Below are 16,493 nucleotides of genomic sequence, written 5' to 3' on the forward strand. Positions count from 1 at the left end.
TCATGGGATTTAGGGTATAGCATAAGGAATATAGTCAATAATATTATGATAACTATGTATGGTGTTACTAGATGGGCACTACATTTATTGGGGTGATGGACGGGAGGGGATTTGGAGGGCAGGGTGAAAAAGGTGAAGGGATTAAGAAGTACAAATCGGTAGTTACAAAATAGTCATGGGGATGTAAAGTACAGCATAGGGATTATAGTCAATAACAAGATAACAACTATGTATAGTGCCACATGGGTACTAGACCAGTCAGGGGGATCACTACTTAAATTATATAAATGTCTAACCACTATGCTGCACACTTAATTAATATAATATTGAATGTCAGATGTAATTGAAGAAGGGGAGGGGAAAGGGAGGGGGAATAAGAGGTTCAAATTTCCATATGTAAAACAAGCAAGTCAAGGCAATGTAATGTACTGCATAAGAAATATAGTAAATAACATTGTGATAGTGTAGTACAGCGTCAGATGGTTGCTGGACTTATCATGGTGATCATTCTTTAGGTATATAAATATTGAATAACTATTGTGTATACCTAAACTAATATAATATTGTGTATTTTAGTAAAAATATTTTTTAAATTGTATATATATATATTCATATTCCCTATTGTCTTTGGTAATGCCACCAATTTACTCGTTGTAAAATTTACAGTTTTCCAATATTGATTCATCCATCCCAAGGTACAAAATGGAGATTCATCTTAGACTTCCTCTTACCCACTCCACATCTGCTTGGTCACTTAGAGTTCACTTTTGTTATGAAACAAACTGCTCCAAATCTGGAGGCTTAGAAACAAAATATTATTCCTTGTGATTCTGTGGGTTGACTAGCTGATTCTTCTGGTCTGAAACACCTCAGCTGAAACTGGATGGTCTAGGATGGCCTCACACATATGTTTGGGGCCTCAATTGGAATGTTGAGATGGTTGGGACACCTGGGGCCTCTCTCCAAGCAGCTCCTCATCTTCTAGGAGGCCAGCCCTGATTTTATTACATGGTGGCAGAAGGGTTGTCAGCAATGAGGGCAAGCCCCAGTGTGCAAACATTTTTCAAGCCTCTGCTAAATTACAATTGCTTTTATCCCAATGACCAAAGCAAGTCATACAAGAGTCACCTGACTCACATATGAAAGTCACGTGAGTTTCAGGGAGAGGACTACCCAAGTGTGTGGATAAAGGTAGGTGTGGAAAACTGGCTCAAGAAGGGGGGCATAACTGCAACAATCTACCAGACTTAATCCTATTAATTCTATCTCTTTATAATCTCTCCAATCCCATTCTTCTTCTTAAATCCCATTTCACTGAGGTGTTCAAGACTTTTTCATCTCTTACCTCAACTATTTGTAGTAGTCTCCTAACTGAGCTTGCATTGCTATAAGCTATCAGCATGTACATTTTCTGGAAAATACAAATCTGGTCATATAACTCTGCTGCTTAAAACTTAATAGCTTCCCTTTGACTATTAAACTATAGAATAAATTCCTAAATGAGACCCAAAAAATTATTTCATATTCTAGCCCCTACTTTCTTTTACTAGTCCCTCATATGCACCCTCCTCTTTCAGAAACAAACATGAAGTCCTTCAAAGGGCCATGGAATTTCAATACCACAACTTTACACATAATGTTGTTTCTATCTGGAATGTCCTATTACTGCTTGTGTCTTGGCAAATTTCATCTTATTCTTCAAGATTCATCGCAAATACCACAAATTCAACGAAGCATTTCTTGCCTGAAACAGTTAAATGCTCCCACTTCTTGCTTCCATTGCATCTCACACAACTTTCAATTATAGTGTTTATTCCGATATAATTATTTGCTTGGAGACCTGTCTAACCACTATTTCACTGTGGGATGGGGACTGTGTCTTTTTTAATGTCTATCTCTCCAAATTCTCGTACAATTCTTGACATTTAGTAGCTATACAGCAAATCCTTTTTTAAATTAATCAATTAAAGTGTCCGTTTCCAACATTCTAGATGCCAGTAGAAAGAAAATTTATCAGTTAAGTCTCAAATCTTTTCATCAATTCAGCACTCTTTACTTCTTCAAACATTACTTTCAGTCAAGTTATTTGAATGGAATGCAGTTCTAAATGTACAAATAAACTTTCAATATGTATACCTTCAATGTGTATATGTATACCTTCAATATACCTTCAATGTGTTATGAATACATTAAAATGAGAATTTAAACATTACATTAAGGTGTGTAAATGTACTAAATTTACAAATATACCAAATATGCTAAAATTATCAATGTACTAAAACATACTGATGCTCTATTGCAACTGTAGCTGGATTATGTGAGATTCTCTTTTGTTGTTTCCTGAATTCTCCCACATTGTAATATTTAAAGTAAAAACACCCATGTTGCAGTTAGAATGGTAGATTACATACAAATAAATCTCCTTGAAAAGTTCACTTCAGTTGGCCCTCAGCCTTTGCTATAGACCAAATGTTTGTGTCCCCCACAAAATTCACCTGTGGAAATCCTAACCTACAATATGATGGTATTAGGAAGTAGGGGTAGGTCATGAGGGTAGTGCCTTCATGAATGAGACGACCGATAGTATCTTTATAGATATTCCAAAGAGCTCCCTCCACTCTTCCACCATATGAGGACACAGCAAAACCACATTTGTCTATGGACTAGGAAGCAAGTACTCACCAGACACCGAATCTGCTGGCGCGATGACTTCCCAGGCTCCTGAACTGTAAGAAATAAATTTGTTCTTTTTAAGCCACCCAGTCTATAGTATTGAAGCCCAAATGGACTAAGACTGCCTTACTGACCCACAAACCTAATTTGTTGGGAAGACTTACACTAGCCAAATTCATGGAGACTTATGAATTTTAAAAACCCAGTTATCTTAATCCACAGTGAGAAGCAGATCTAATACCGGTGGTGTGGGGCCAGGGTGGAGGGCTTTCCAACCAAGGGAAGTGGTTTGGTAATAGAACTAATAATCTGACTTAAGCACAGTCTCAAAGTGGATAACCGAGGTTAAACAGTGGATTCAGCTTTAATGTAGGAGAAAAGGAGGTACACACAATTTCACTGTTCCGGGGTTTCAAAGAGCCAGCAAGCTAACTTGGGCAAAGTTGTTGTGAATGGTTTTAACTCAGGTAGTGACCAATAAAAAGACAAAGTAGCACACTTTTCACTAGAGATTCAACTCAAAACGTGTGTATATGTATGCAAATTTATCCTCTCTAGTGAGGAAAGACTGAAGTCCTCACTCCTCGCCTAAGTTAACTAAGCCCATATGGCATGAAATATTTAATTTCAAGAATTGTAGGAAGACGATCAAGTTATTTACTTAACGTGAATTTCTATAAACTAACGGTATACAGCTTGGGGTTCAAACTGGAAAGGTTATTGGTGGTTGTGGGGGATGGGAGAGAATCATGGACTACATTTATCATTTAAAGAATATTTTGGCGGGAGAGGAAAGAGGCAGGGTATACTGTTTCTTTTGCGTAAGCTTTTTCTTAATGAGCCTTTTGTTTTAGAACGGATTTCGGTTAACAGAATTATAGTGAAGACAGTACAAAGTACCCTATATCCCGTACAAGACAAGGTTTTTAAAATCTCACTTCTACTTCCATCCCCTACCTAAACTCTCCCTCACTTCTCTATGCTTCTGAACTCAGCTTTTGACAGGGCCTAGTTCATATGGTGCAACTTTTGGACTGTAACGAAAACGCAGTTCTGGTCAAACTTCACCGCCCAGCCACAACTAGGTCAGGAGTTAAGCTCGCGAAACCCAACGCGGAAACCCTAACGCTGTCGCTCCGCCCGGCCCCACTTTTCCAGAGACGCGCAGAAACCCTTGCTAACGTGGCTCCTCCAACTCGGGTCACGGGAGGCGACCGCGAAGCGAGACCTGGGAGATCCGGAGCCTCTAGTGGGGAGGTACCCGGGACCGAGGCCCTGAATCCTGAGGAACGAGCCGGGGGCGGGACTAGCACAGTTCCCGACATCAGGCTCCTCCTTTGATGGCAGGTTCTCGAAGTCAAAACATTTTTAACTTCAAAATATCCAGACCGCTGAGACGTGTGGCGGATTACACATATAGACGCACATACATGTCGGCGGTTTTGCTTAATGCAGACCTGTGCAGGCCGTCTCAGGCGCAGCCCACTCCTCCCCACAGCCCACTCCCCCACGCGGTCTCGCGCCCGTCGGGCACCCACATCGCAGCCTGTCCCTCAACGCGTCGCGCAGGGGCGGACACGCGCGCGTGAGGACGTCCGGGGAGCGCGCGCGTCGCCGCCGCCGCCACCAGCACCACCAGCACCGCCAGCAGCACCACCACCTCCGCCTCCGAGCTGGGCCGGAACTGCAGGTAGTGTGTTTTAAAGGTGATGGCCCTGACTGAGGGCCGAGAGGCCGCGTTTCCCGCTCCTTGTGCGATCACTGCCGACGGCTCCGTCTGTTCATCGTCATGAGAGGTCAGGCCAGGGGGGAGCAGGCGGTGGACGCCGAATGGGCTCTGGGGAGAATAACTGAAGCACTCGAAGCTCGAACGTGGGTGGAAAATTCTGTCCTGGGGATTCCGGAAGTGTTTTCGTTTACTTTTCTTCCTTCCTTTTTTCTTCTCCTTATTGCTCGTGCAGGCAGGAAAGTGCGAGGGTTCTGTTTTGTTTTGTTTTGATACAAAAGACACTGTTGCGCCCAATCTCGGTTTTCAGAGGTTTAACGAAGTAAGTAGTACCCGTGGCATCCGAGCATCGGTAAAAGCTTTTAGTGAAAGGTACTAAAAACCAAACCGCCGTACTGTAACTGAAAAAAAAAAAAAATTCAAACCTAGAAATGAACTAGAATGACACAGAACTTGCCATGACATTAACCCTAGCTTTCTTCTATAGAAAAGGCAGGCTGGGATAAGGCTCTGCGTTTTGTGAGCTGGGATTCCAACTCTCGACGCCTGCCCACACTGGTCATTTAGGGATCCTTCCCTGCCAGTGTCCTCTTTCCTGCAACACACATGCACACACCCACACACCCACCACGGTAGCATTTTTATTGGGCATACTGTGTAACTATCCTTATTCAAACCAGAGGCACCTAGCAATTACGTGGTGACTCCCCAAGTCTCCCTATTAAAGGTATTTGGGTAATATTTTTTTTGGGGGGGGGAGGTAATACTCTTGGTATTAATTACTGGAAGCCTTTTTAGTAGCTTTGGGAAAGCTGTTTCAGCATAAAACGAAATTTATAGGTCGCCTAAGTGAAATGTTTATTAGTTCTCCACGATGATACTGAATAAGACATTAAGATTTATTTTCCTAGCCTTTCCAAGCATTAAAACACACGATTTTTATGAAATGTAGAGATGAAACTGCTCCAGTTGGGCAGAGTGAATGTATTGAAGTATTCAAATGTTAATGAGAACTAGTACTCACATTATTCACATCTACTGGTCACCCATAGTTTGACTGTTTTGCTAATTCTTTCATTAGAAAACTGGAGGCATTTGAAACTCAACTCCTTTTGTAGCAGATGTTCCCTAAGGGATAGTTTGTGTAGGACAGCAGACCCTCTGCATTAAGTAAAGGAGGAGGAGTCTAGTAACAAGTGATAGCCTGAAAATAATTCATCTACTATGATTATCAGCATCTCCTTTAGTGAATAAAAGATTGCTAGTGAGCAATATATTGCTTGTATTTAACTGTTCACATAGAATCTATTTTCTGCTGTTTGATTTTTAGGAGACAGAGCCCTGAAGCAAAGAAATCTGGATCACAAGAAAGTATTCAAGGGTCATGCAAGCCAACTATAGCCCACTGCACAGTCCTCCAGGAGCTGCAGGCAGTGAAGATGCCTCAGCCTCCCAATGTGTCCATACAAGATTGACAGAAAGTTCTTGTCGTCATTCTGGAGATGTGCATATCCAGATAAACTCCATACCTAAAGAATGTGCTGAAAATCCAAGCTCCAGAAATACAAGGTCAGGTGTCCATAGCTGTACCCATGGATGTGTACACAGTCGCTCACGGATTCACTCCCATAACGAAGCAAGGCAGCCTGATGATACTGCCATGGAGTATGGAGATCATAATAGTAGCTCCTTCTCAGAATTCCGGTATCTCTTTAAGTGGCTGCAAAAAAGCCTTCCATATATTTTGATTCTGGGTGTCAAACTTGTTATGCAGCATATAACAGGTAGGTTATAATAAAATACTGAATTGTTTCATTGCTAAATTCAGTAAATTTTATTTATTTACTGAATTTATTATTAATAAATTTTATTTATTTACAGTAAATCTAAACTATGTATTTCAGTTACTTATTTTCTGCTTTTAAGATTGTGTTTCCTTTAAATTCATTTCATTGTGTTGTTGTTTTTTTCTTTCAATTAACTGGAACTTATTTTCTAACAGGAATTTCTGTTGGAATTGGGCTGCTTACAACTTTTATGTATGCAAACAAAAGCATTGTAAATCAGGTTTTTCTAAGAGTAAGTATAACAAGCAACTAAAAATTACTAAATGTTTCTCTGTAGATTATATACTCATTTTTGAGAGAAATAGGAATTAAGAGTTTTATTTGGCAAATTTAAATATATTGTAACATCCATGACACATTGTTATCTAAATGACCTGGAATAAATTATCTGTCCTAATGCTGAATTATTTCACCTTATTTTCATTATATGTTGGGTTCCTGATAGAAAATGAAAAAATAGAATTAAAAGGTTTAGAAAGCACTATTTGATCTGATTTGTCAAGCGCCTTCATGTTTTATTAGTTTAACTATAACAAGTAATATAATCATCATTAAATACGTTAGCTGTTGCACTGTAAAATTTAAAAGTTAAACTGAATAAATGGATATTGAGGTTTTTATATCTCTCATATTTAAAGAAAATTAAGGACAAGAAGTTTTTCCATAACTTATGAGTCCTATTCATATAAATTATTGAGAAAAATAGAATTAGTGTATAAAATTTCACCTTCAAGCAACTTTAAAGAGCAGTATCTGTGTAAAGCATCACGCATTCTGACCTGGAAATTTGTAGTTAGAACCTATCAAACCATAAAAATTTAATTCAGAGTTTAAAACTATTACAGTAAAACTTTTAATGAAATTAGTAATTAAAACAATTTTTAAAAACAAATCACCTTATTAAATTCTTATTGAATGTCTGAGAATTTAAAAAGTATACTTATAAATCCTGATAACTTAAATGCATTTTTAAAAATTCTGTTTTGTCAGGCAAAAATAGGGAACTGCAGAAGTAAAGTTTATATTCGGGTGGGTCCTTTACATCAGCTTGTAGATTTGGCTTTTTTGAAACATAGGTAATGTTTTTGTACAATGAAGAAACATGTATTTTAAAATTTGTTTAAAAATGAGTTCTATTTTGTTCACTAAAGATATATAAAATAGTGTGGTGATGTACAATTTAACAGATATTCTATTATTTTTAATAAGATTAATCATTTTAAAACATTCTAAGCTAATAGTCATTAAAGTACAATAATTTAGTTTAATGATATTTAAAATTCTGGCATAATTCAAAGTAACAAATCATAAAATTGTTTATTTTTCAGGAAAGGTGCTCAAAGATTCAATGTGCTTGGTTACTGGTATTCTTAGCAGGATCTTCTGTTCTTTTATATTACACCTTTCATTCTCAGTCACTTTATTACAGGTAATTAGAGGTCCAAGTACACAATCACATTTTTTATACAATCATGTATTCCATAGCACTTTGCATATATCTTACTTGTGTATATTTATTGTTAGAGTTCAATTTTTACCTATCCGTCTCCTTCCAAGATTGTAAGCTCTGAGTGACTTATTCAGATTTGTATACCCAGTGCTTTGGCTCATAGCAGGTGCTCAATAAATATTTCTGACACTTAAATTTTTACTTACATAATTAGTAGTTATTAAGTACTTTTAGGTTGTTGGTAGTCTTTGTTTTTTGATTTTTATTATTTTTTGACAAAAATATATACTTCAAAGTTGTACCACATGATGTTTTGATATAGGTATACATTGTGTGGTAAGAACACTTGATCTTTGTTTCTGGAAATAAGGATAAGACTTGCTAAAGGACAGTAGTTGATAAGTTTCCATGTTAGATAGAAGTGTTCTGAATTTTTGGCTTTAATCAAATAATTTTAAGTCTTGGTTTCAGTAGAGTTGGAGAGATATGGACAATCTGTGATATAGTTTGTAGGTGGAGCCAATACCACTCAGATTGGATTGGGAGTTGGTTGAGAAAATGGCAGATATCTAAAATTAGTGAATTTTTCAGATTATAGGCTAAAAAGGTATCAACCATGACAAGCTAGGAAGACTGTTCTTTTTTCTATTCTATGGAGGAAAGATTTGAAATTCAGACATTTTAAAAGTCTCTTTAAAATAAGCAAAATGATCTTCCATTTTGTTTATGTGAACTCTTAACATTTTTCAAATTCATATATTTACACATCAAATTAAAATATTCAGTAGCAAATTAAAAACCCCTATGAATTCTTCATTATTGTATGTTGTTCTGGTAAGTTTTCATGTTTTTCTCTTGGTAGCTTAATTTTTTTAAATCCTGCTTTGGACCATTCAAGCTTCTGGGAAGTACTTTGGATTGTTGGAATTACAGACTTCATTCTGAAATTCCTCTTCATGGGCTTAAAATGCCTTATTTTATTGGTGCCTTCTTTCATCATGCCTTTTAAATCCAAGGTAAGAAACATGTTTTATTGGAACGATGTTAACAGACTACATTAATGCTATTTAGTATTCATTTAAATAATTACTTCATTTATAATTTTTCAGTTTGCTAAATAACCTAATTTTAATTATCTATGTTATCTCAGACTGGCAACCATTTGCTCAGACTTGAACCTAAATATTAATCTATTCCAATAAAAGCAGAATTACGTTTGCTTCAGAATCACCTAAAAATCAGTCCCCACATCATACGTGGAAAAATATTATTTAGATTTGAACTTCTGTTCTCCTTCAGGGCATTATCAATTCATAATTGATAACTGTATGCTATTATTCAGTGTTTTTACCATAGTCAATAAAAACTAATATGTTTCTAATCAGTAAAAACATACATAAGTTTTACTTGTATACATAAAACATTCACTGTCATTCTTTAAAAATTATTCGAAAACAAACCACTCAGTGATTATGTGAGAACCAGGTTGAGGTGGTGTCTTAACCACTGTCATGGAGATGAATTTTATAGGTATCTGTGATTGTGCCATATTCTCATGATGTTCAGTCCAATACGAAGTGTTTGTGATATGTATATAAGCAGCTTGGGTAGCTTAATTTGTATATTTTTCCTCCCTTTTTAGGGTTACTGGTATATGCTTTTAGAAGAATTATGTCAGTATTACCGAACTTTTGTTCCCATACCAGTTTGGTTTCGTTACCTTATAAGCTATGGGGACTTTGGTAATGTAACTAGATGGAGTCTTGGGATATTGCTGGCTTTACTCTACCTCATACTGAAAGTAGGTAACGTTATAAATCTTGTCATTGCATAATGACTCATATCATGATTACAGAGTTTACATACTACTTTTCTCTTTAACTTTTAGTTTATCGTCATACCACTAGTTTGAAGTAATAGTAGGTTCTATGTCTACTTAGAAATGGAGAAATGGAAATATATATCTTTACCTTAATCCAGTGGTTCTCAAATTTTCTTGGGGGAGTGGACTTCCACATATAACATGGATTTTCTAAACCAGGGGGAAAGGGTGAATAGAGCATACCCATCTGCAACAGTAGCATCTGTCATACACATAATTCTCAAACTAGTGGGGTTTCTTATCCTGTTCCCTCTATGCCTGCTTCCCTGAACTTAATTACTTTATGAAACTTTAAAATCTAATTATGTTAAAAACATGTGAACCAGGTAGAATTGCCTTGTCTGTTACATAGTTAACTTTCTATTTGGCTTGACCAAATTGTAATTCTGGGTATTCATATGTACTTTTGGTTAAGAGTGGCTGAAATCTATAAATTGAGTAAAATATTCCATAATTGGACTTTAAATATATTTAGATTGAAATGATTAGCTGTGCTATGCAGTGAGCATTAATTTTATATCTGTACTTGATATTATGGGACTTTAGCTTTGATATCTGGGGTTAATAGATAAAGCTCTTTGAATTAATGAATTACCTCTTATTTATTTCCTCTTTTAGCTTTTGGACTTTTTTGGACATCTAAGAACTTTCAGACGGGTTTTGCAAATATTTTTTATACGACCAGTAAGTATTTTTTAATCTGTTAAGAGGAAACACTTTTAACCTTTTTTTCTTCATTATAAAAATTTAACTCAGCAGTTTTACTAGTGTGGATTTCATAATTACATTTTTTTTTTAATTTTTCATAGCACTTGGGGCTATGAGAATAATTTAGGAGTTTTATCTATGATCAATTTCTTGACCTACACATTAACAGCCACCTGATAGTTAATGCAGTGCTTATGTATTTGAGTGTGCCTCTTACCCCTTAAAATCACTTGACAGTCTTAAGGTTTTATAAACATTCCCTTAAAAATCTTGTCATGAACTTTTGTTCTTCCTTTTTTAATCCACAGATGGTGGCTTTGTGTAGTTACATTAACTCCTTATTCAGCTTCTATGAAAGCACTTCCACTGTAATTCATTGTGTATATGGAAAAGCTCATTACCAAAATAATGACCCTTGAAATTTTCTTACTGGAAAAATTTCCCCACCAACACTCAATTCTGTGTTCACAATTAAGTTCACAGCATGGAATTTAACAATAAATTGAGACTCTGATGTCAATTATAAACTTATGTTATTCTACTGATGTTACAAATTGCAGAGAAAGGATGTCGTAGGCTCATTTGCTATTTACCGTATCTTTCCGTGTATAATGTGCTCCCATGTATAATGCGCGCGTTTTTGGCCCCAACTTTCAGGGAAAAAATCTTTAGTTTTAATTTTTTAATTCAAATTTTTATTTGTTTACATTTAGGTACTTGTTTTTTATATTATAAAGGAATTTTAGCATTTATTTTTTAACATGTTATGGTACAAGAAATTTTATGTAACAAATAATTACAAAACACAAGAACAGACACAAGGTACAAGAAATTTTATGTACCATTAACAAATTTATGATATTTATGCATCCTATAAGGCCAGGGACTCTTCGTCGCTTACATGTTCGTCATAAGTTCAACAATGCCTACTGTCGTATTCCAGGGTATGCATATGGATATCATTATTGATTTCTAGAGTTACACTTTTAACTCATACGCATAAATAAAAGAATTAAAAACATTTATATAGACATGGAGTTAGTACTACCCATGTATAATGCGCATCCTTATTTTTCCCTCACAAATTTGGGCAAAAAAGTGCACATTATACACGGCAAAATACGGTAGTAGCCTCAAAGGTTCTCAGTACTTAGATATGGTCACCAGATTTCAGAGTTTGAGCCTCAGTTTTGCAATCAATTCGGTACTTCAACAATTATTTGGTTGGGACTCGGGATCTGATTTAAAAGAATGCCAATCTAGTAATGTATGCTGAGGAGAAAAAAGCATTATATCTACAAAGTAGACCACACTAACTGGCCAAGGCACCCTTTCCCTAAAATAAAATTAGTAATGTAGTAACAAGTTTTGCTACATACTATTCAGACTTCTTTATTTAGACAAGATACAATATAATTGAGAGTTCAGCTTTGATCAAGTTTATTCATTATGTATCAGACATTTTACCATAATTTAGTAAGGCTTATGTTGCAATAGTTTGATATTCCTTCTCTGTGAGGCATAGAGAAACAATCAGTCATCAATACTCTGATTTATTCCTGAATCACTCAGGAATAAATACATGACATGTACGAGTATACATATGTTCCTTAACTTTGCCAGGGAAATGGCAATCGCCACCAAGATAAACCTTCAGTGGAAGAGTCTGCAAAATGCCAGTCAAGAGTGGTATTTTAAAAGCTTCTCAGCACAAGTATTTGCAGTATATTCTGCTAAATGAGTTTACTGAAGGGGAATTGAACCAAGGTCATTGTCCATCTGTAACTTGAAAACATCTTAGTTTTTTAAATTTTCATCCTCTTTGAGTCTGTTTGATTTTGTAACCCTCAATATTTAGTACAGTTTTGTACAAGTTAGGTCATAGCTTCAGGTTCTTGAATCAAGTCATGCCTTGCTCTCGTTACCATGTTCTCACTTCTCTTCAGCCACCTTTTCCCAGTCATTTCTACAGAAAGCTGATCTCACTTGTAATATTTTGTCACATCTAGTAAGTAACTAAATTCTACTGAATTTTGAGGAAGTTATTAAGATCTTGAAGAAATCAGAAACATTTTCAACACCTTAGAAGAAAAGGAAATTCCAAGAATTGTATTGTTCAACCAGTTAATTTTGACAGTATCTCTACCTAAGTGACATTTTGCAATTACAGCTCTTTTATAAAATTTTTTACTTTCCTGTACTAAATGTTCTTTTGTGGTAACTGATAATTAAAACTATTTTTAGATTGAGTGGCAGGACATTGTTTGGTGGTCCCCACACCTTCACACTGAACTCACCTGCAGAGCTTTCAAAAATTAGATTCCTGTTGTCACATCCTAGTATGTCTGGACCTATTGAATCAATCTCCAGCATAGAGCACAGAAATCTATTTTTAAAGCAATATCTCCACGAGTTATATTCAATCAGTCTAGCTCTGGATTGACTTTTTTGAACCATAAATAAATGCCATAAATAAGTGGGCTCAATTTGGCAATACAGGGTCACCTGATACATTAATATAGACTTAATTATAGTTCAGATTACTTAATCTCTTAAACCAGTATTGAATCAGTGAATTTGGAGCACTGTCATTTTTTGGGAATCCAGTGAATCTAAAAATCTTTCAAGATTCTATTATGTATTAATGAGTTCACTTTGATTCAGTCCATCAAGACGTGGTTCTGCATATGTAGTTGAGCTTAGAAATGTTTGTATCCTTTGGGCGAGTTTTCAAATGCCTACCGTGTTTCCCCAAAAAGAAGACCTAGCCAGACCATCAGATCTAATGCGTCTTTTGGAGCAAAAATTAATATAAGACCTGGTATTTCACTATAAGACTGGGTAATATAATAATCTAATACCAGATCTTATATTAATTTTTGCTCCAAAAGATGCATTAGAGCTGATGGTCCGGCTAGGTCTTCTTTTTGGGGAAACAGGGTAGTTCCAGAGAGATTTGAGAAATACAGCGTCACCTCCACACTGGAAGAACACGAAAGAAATTTGTAGATGAACAAAACTTCTTATCTTCACAGAGTTACGGAGTGGCTGCCAGCAAGAGACAATGTGCAGATGTGGATGATATTTGTTCAATATGTCAAGCTGAATTTCAAAAGCCAGTTCTTCTCATCTGTCAGGTAATTATATTTTTGAGCAACTTAAATACAACACTTTTCTGTCATTTGCAAAACTCACCTATTAGTTATAAGGGAAAAAAAAACTCGTGTTTAACAGAAATTATTCAAGGCACATACTAGTAATTTGTGATTAGGGGTTTGGTAGATATGCTAAATCTTGCTCCTTATGTTCTAATGGTTTTCATGCAGAGGAGTGTTTATGAAGGGGAAAAATAATTCAAATGGCAAACTGGTTACCAATGTAATTGGAAAACAGGCTATTTTTAAAAACTGGATACTAGTCTTTTAGAATATCAGCATTTGTTACTGGATTGTGTAAGGCCCTTTCCTATACTTTATGGCAGAGCATAAATCATTATACTTGATCTTAAAGTTATCACCAAGGGATAGCTTATGTTTGATTAAAACTGATTAAATGGATAGTACATTCAAAAGAACTAGGCTCTGCCCCTAAGACCATTGAATGTCATCCTTTCTCATTTTCTCATTTGTAAAACGAAGGGATTAGTGCTCTCCAAAATCCTTCAGCTCTGAAGAGTATGATTGTTTACAAAGTGATAAATTTAAAATGAAAATGTTATCAAGAATAAAATGTAGTTCTTAATTCTCTTACAGCATATATTTTGTGAAGAGTGCATTACCTTATGGTTTAACAGAGAGAAAACATGTCCACTGTGCAGAATTGTGATTTCAGACCATATAAACAAATGGAAAGATGGAGCTACTTCATCACACCTTCAAATATATTAAGTTGTATAAAGTATTAAGGCCACAAAACACTGATTGTATTTGGTTACAGTGAGTATTGATAAAGACATTAGAATGGATTTTCAGGGCTAGAAGTTAAGGAAAATGTTTCCAAATGGTTTTAGAATATTGTCATAAGACTTAAAAGATTAAATGAAAGAACCCTATGTTTTAAAAAATATGTAAGCAATGTTCAACCTGATGCATATGAACATTTATTCTATCCTAATTATTTGACAGGTGATTGCAGTGTTAAATTGTGTGTTTTCTTGTTAATGTTACCAAAACAGCAATTGGATAACTAGAACGAGTAGATCTTAGAGGAACTCAGGTATTCTTTCCTGACAATGTTTCCAGACTAAAGAATATTTTTCATGTTTTAAGATACACATTATCTGAAAGTAGAATTTTCTTTAGCTTGACTTTTATAATTCCCATTCTAAAAATTCTTAAAATTTTCATAAAATTTGTATTTTTAAATGAAAGTTCTAAATGCTATATTTTACCTATATCAGATTTTCTAAGTGAAGATTAACTGAGGATGATATATTTTAATACTGTATTATTCTCTGTAGTGTTATTAGTAATCAGTGAGAATAGATGATTTAATTTCATTTTGTTTATGGACCTCATACATACAATCCCGCCATCAACTTTAATGTTCATGCTCTTGCTTCCTGTATAGTGCCATGGACTGTCTTGAAGTAACTATTAAAATAATTGATACAGATAATAACTGGCTTCACTGATGATTTGAATAGTGTAACAAGACAAACTCAAATCTTAGAAAAGAATTCCCCTTATATAACTAGTCTTCTCCAAGAAAGTTTGAATCACCATTCCTTAGGAGATGAAAGCATGCACCCAGTGGCAACCTAAAGCCTTAGTGTGGGTTGTTGGCCTCTGAGTATTTGGGCAGTGTGGTGGGAAGGGAATGAAGCACTTTCCTCTTGAAACCTCTAAGGCGGAACCAAGATCTATAACAGAAGTCTGAAGGGTTGCTTATATCTAAGTTTGGATACAAGGCCTCTACCCATTTTCTCTATTATCATCTATCAGTTTGTATACAAGGAAGACATAGTGGGAAGAAGTAGGAGGTAGAGGTAGAAAACAAACTTGTAGTGTTGATAAGACAAAGGCTAAACCAGCATAGATTAGTAAGGAGAATAACCAACCAGCTACAGGTTAAATCACTTTCATGCCTATGTGGTCCCCAAATTGGCATTAGAATGTTAGAAAGCCTGTAACTTTTTTCCTCAGGTAAATATTGCCAGGTTATACATATACCTGTTTCTGTTCATTCAGTGATGATGTATTTAACTGTTATCTACTTGGAGAACCATTGCAAATATTGAAACAAGCTTATCTGGCCTTGTGTCACCTTCCTGACTTTGTGGTGAAGCTAATAGTTGTTACTTAGGCAATTTGGGACTAGAATTTGGGTATGAAAGATAGATGAACTGACTTCTTGTGAAAAACACAAGAACAGCATCTTACTACATGGGTTATAATACCCACTTATTATATCTACTTACCCTATGGCTATAGGGTTAGCTTTGTTTCTTAATACGATTTAATAACAAAGGAAGTCACTGGGGGATAGCGGGGTTTTTTGGGGTTTTTTATATGAACAAGAAAGCAGTTCATATATAAATTTAATGGGAGAAAATGTAATAGGAGAGCCATGCCATCCATTAACAATGCTGATGAACTGGAAACATTACTTCTATTCCTTCACCTCAAAAATAGGAACAGGGACTCAAAAACCCATTTATTCTTTGTAAATCACATCTGAAAGATTGTTTCATCAGCACTAAGAGTTGCTACTATGTTTTATTTTAAAAAAGTCAATTTGAGAACTTCTATAGAGAAATCATCTTGGCAAGTGTGATAGAACTGCCTAATAAGAAGTAGCCTATACAAAACTTTACCCATCTTACGTTAGATATGAGATGTCATCAAACAATACGCTGTTTAAATAAAATTATACAGTAAAAGACACATTGCCATTAACCTTCCTCAAAATATTCCTTGTTTCGAACACTTATTCCATCATTCTTGCCACTTTCTGAAGCAGTTCTCAAAGTCGTCTTTTGTGAGTGTCTTCAGTTGCACTGTTATGGCTGCCTCAATGTCCTGAATCCTTTTGACATTCAGGAAGAGCCAGACGTCACACGGTGCCAGATCCAGTGAATAAGGTGAATGAGGACACACTGTAATGGTTCTGAAACTGCCATACACCAGAAGCCATGTGTGACACGGAGCTTTTCCGTTGTGATCACAAAATACAGTGAATGCTGCTGAGTGCTATCCAACAGAAAGG

At 35.7% G+C, this 16,493-nt stretch overlaps 1 protein-coding gene across 3 annotated transcripts; it reads left to right on the forward strand.

Annotated features, from left to right (window-relative positions):
• Positions 1 to 4,299: 4,299 nt before the first annotated feature.
• On the forward strand, positions 4,300 to 16,242 carry RNFT1 (ring finger protein, transmembrane 1). Of its 3 annotated transcripts, none has more exons than XM_033091182.1 (9): positions 4,300 to 4,363; positions 5,730 to 6,183; positions 6,402 to 6,478; positions 7,575 to 7,675; positions 8,559 to 8,712; positions 9,339 to 9,497; positions 10,197 to 10,262; positions 13,322 to 13,423; positions 14,039 to 14,784. In XM_033091182.1, exons 2-9 carry the CDS (start codon positions 5,784 to 5,786, stop codon positions 14,171 to 14,173), a joined length of 1,194 nt encoding a protein of 397 aa, XP_032947073.1. In that variant the 5' UTR covers positions 4,300 to 4,363; positions 5,730 to 5,783; the 3' UTR covers positions 14,174 to 14,784. The 3 variants fall into 3 exon arrangements, with proteins under 3 accessions (XP_032947073.1, XP_032947072.1, XP_032947075.1); XM_033091181.1 differs by having other exon boundaries at positions 4,313 to 4,469; XM_033091184.1 differs by lacking the exon at positions 4,300 to 4,363 and having other exon boundaries at positions 5,758 to 6,183; positions 14,039 to 16,242.
• Positions 16,243 to 16,493: the final 251 nt, after the last annotated feature.

Source organism: Rhinolophus ferrumequinum, chromosome 21 (genome assembly GCF_004115265.2).
Source record: "Rhinolophus ferrumequinum isolate MPI-CBG mRhiFer1 chromosome 21, mRhiFer1_v1.p, whole genome shotgun sequence".
NCBI lineage: Eukaryota > Metazoa > Chordata > Mammalia > Chiroptera > Rhinolophidae > Rhinolophus > Rhinolophus ferrumequinum.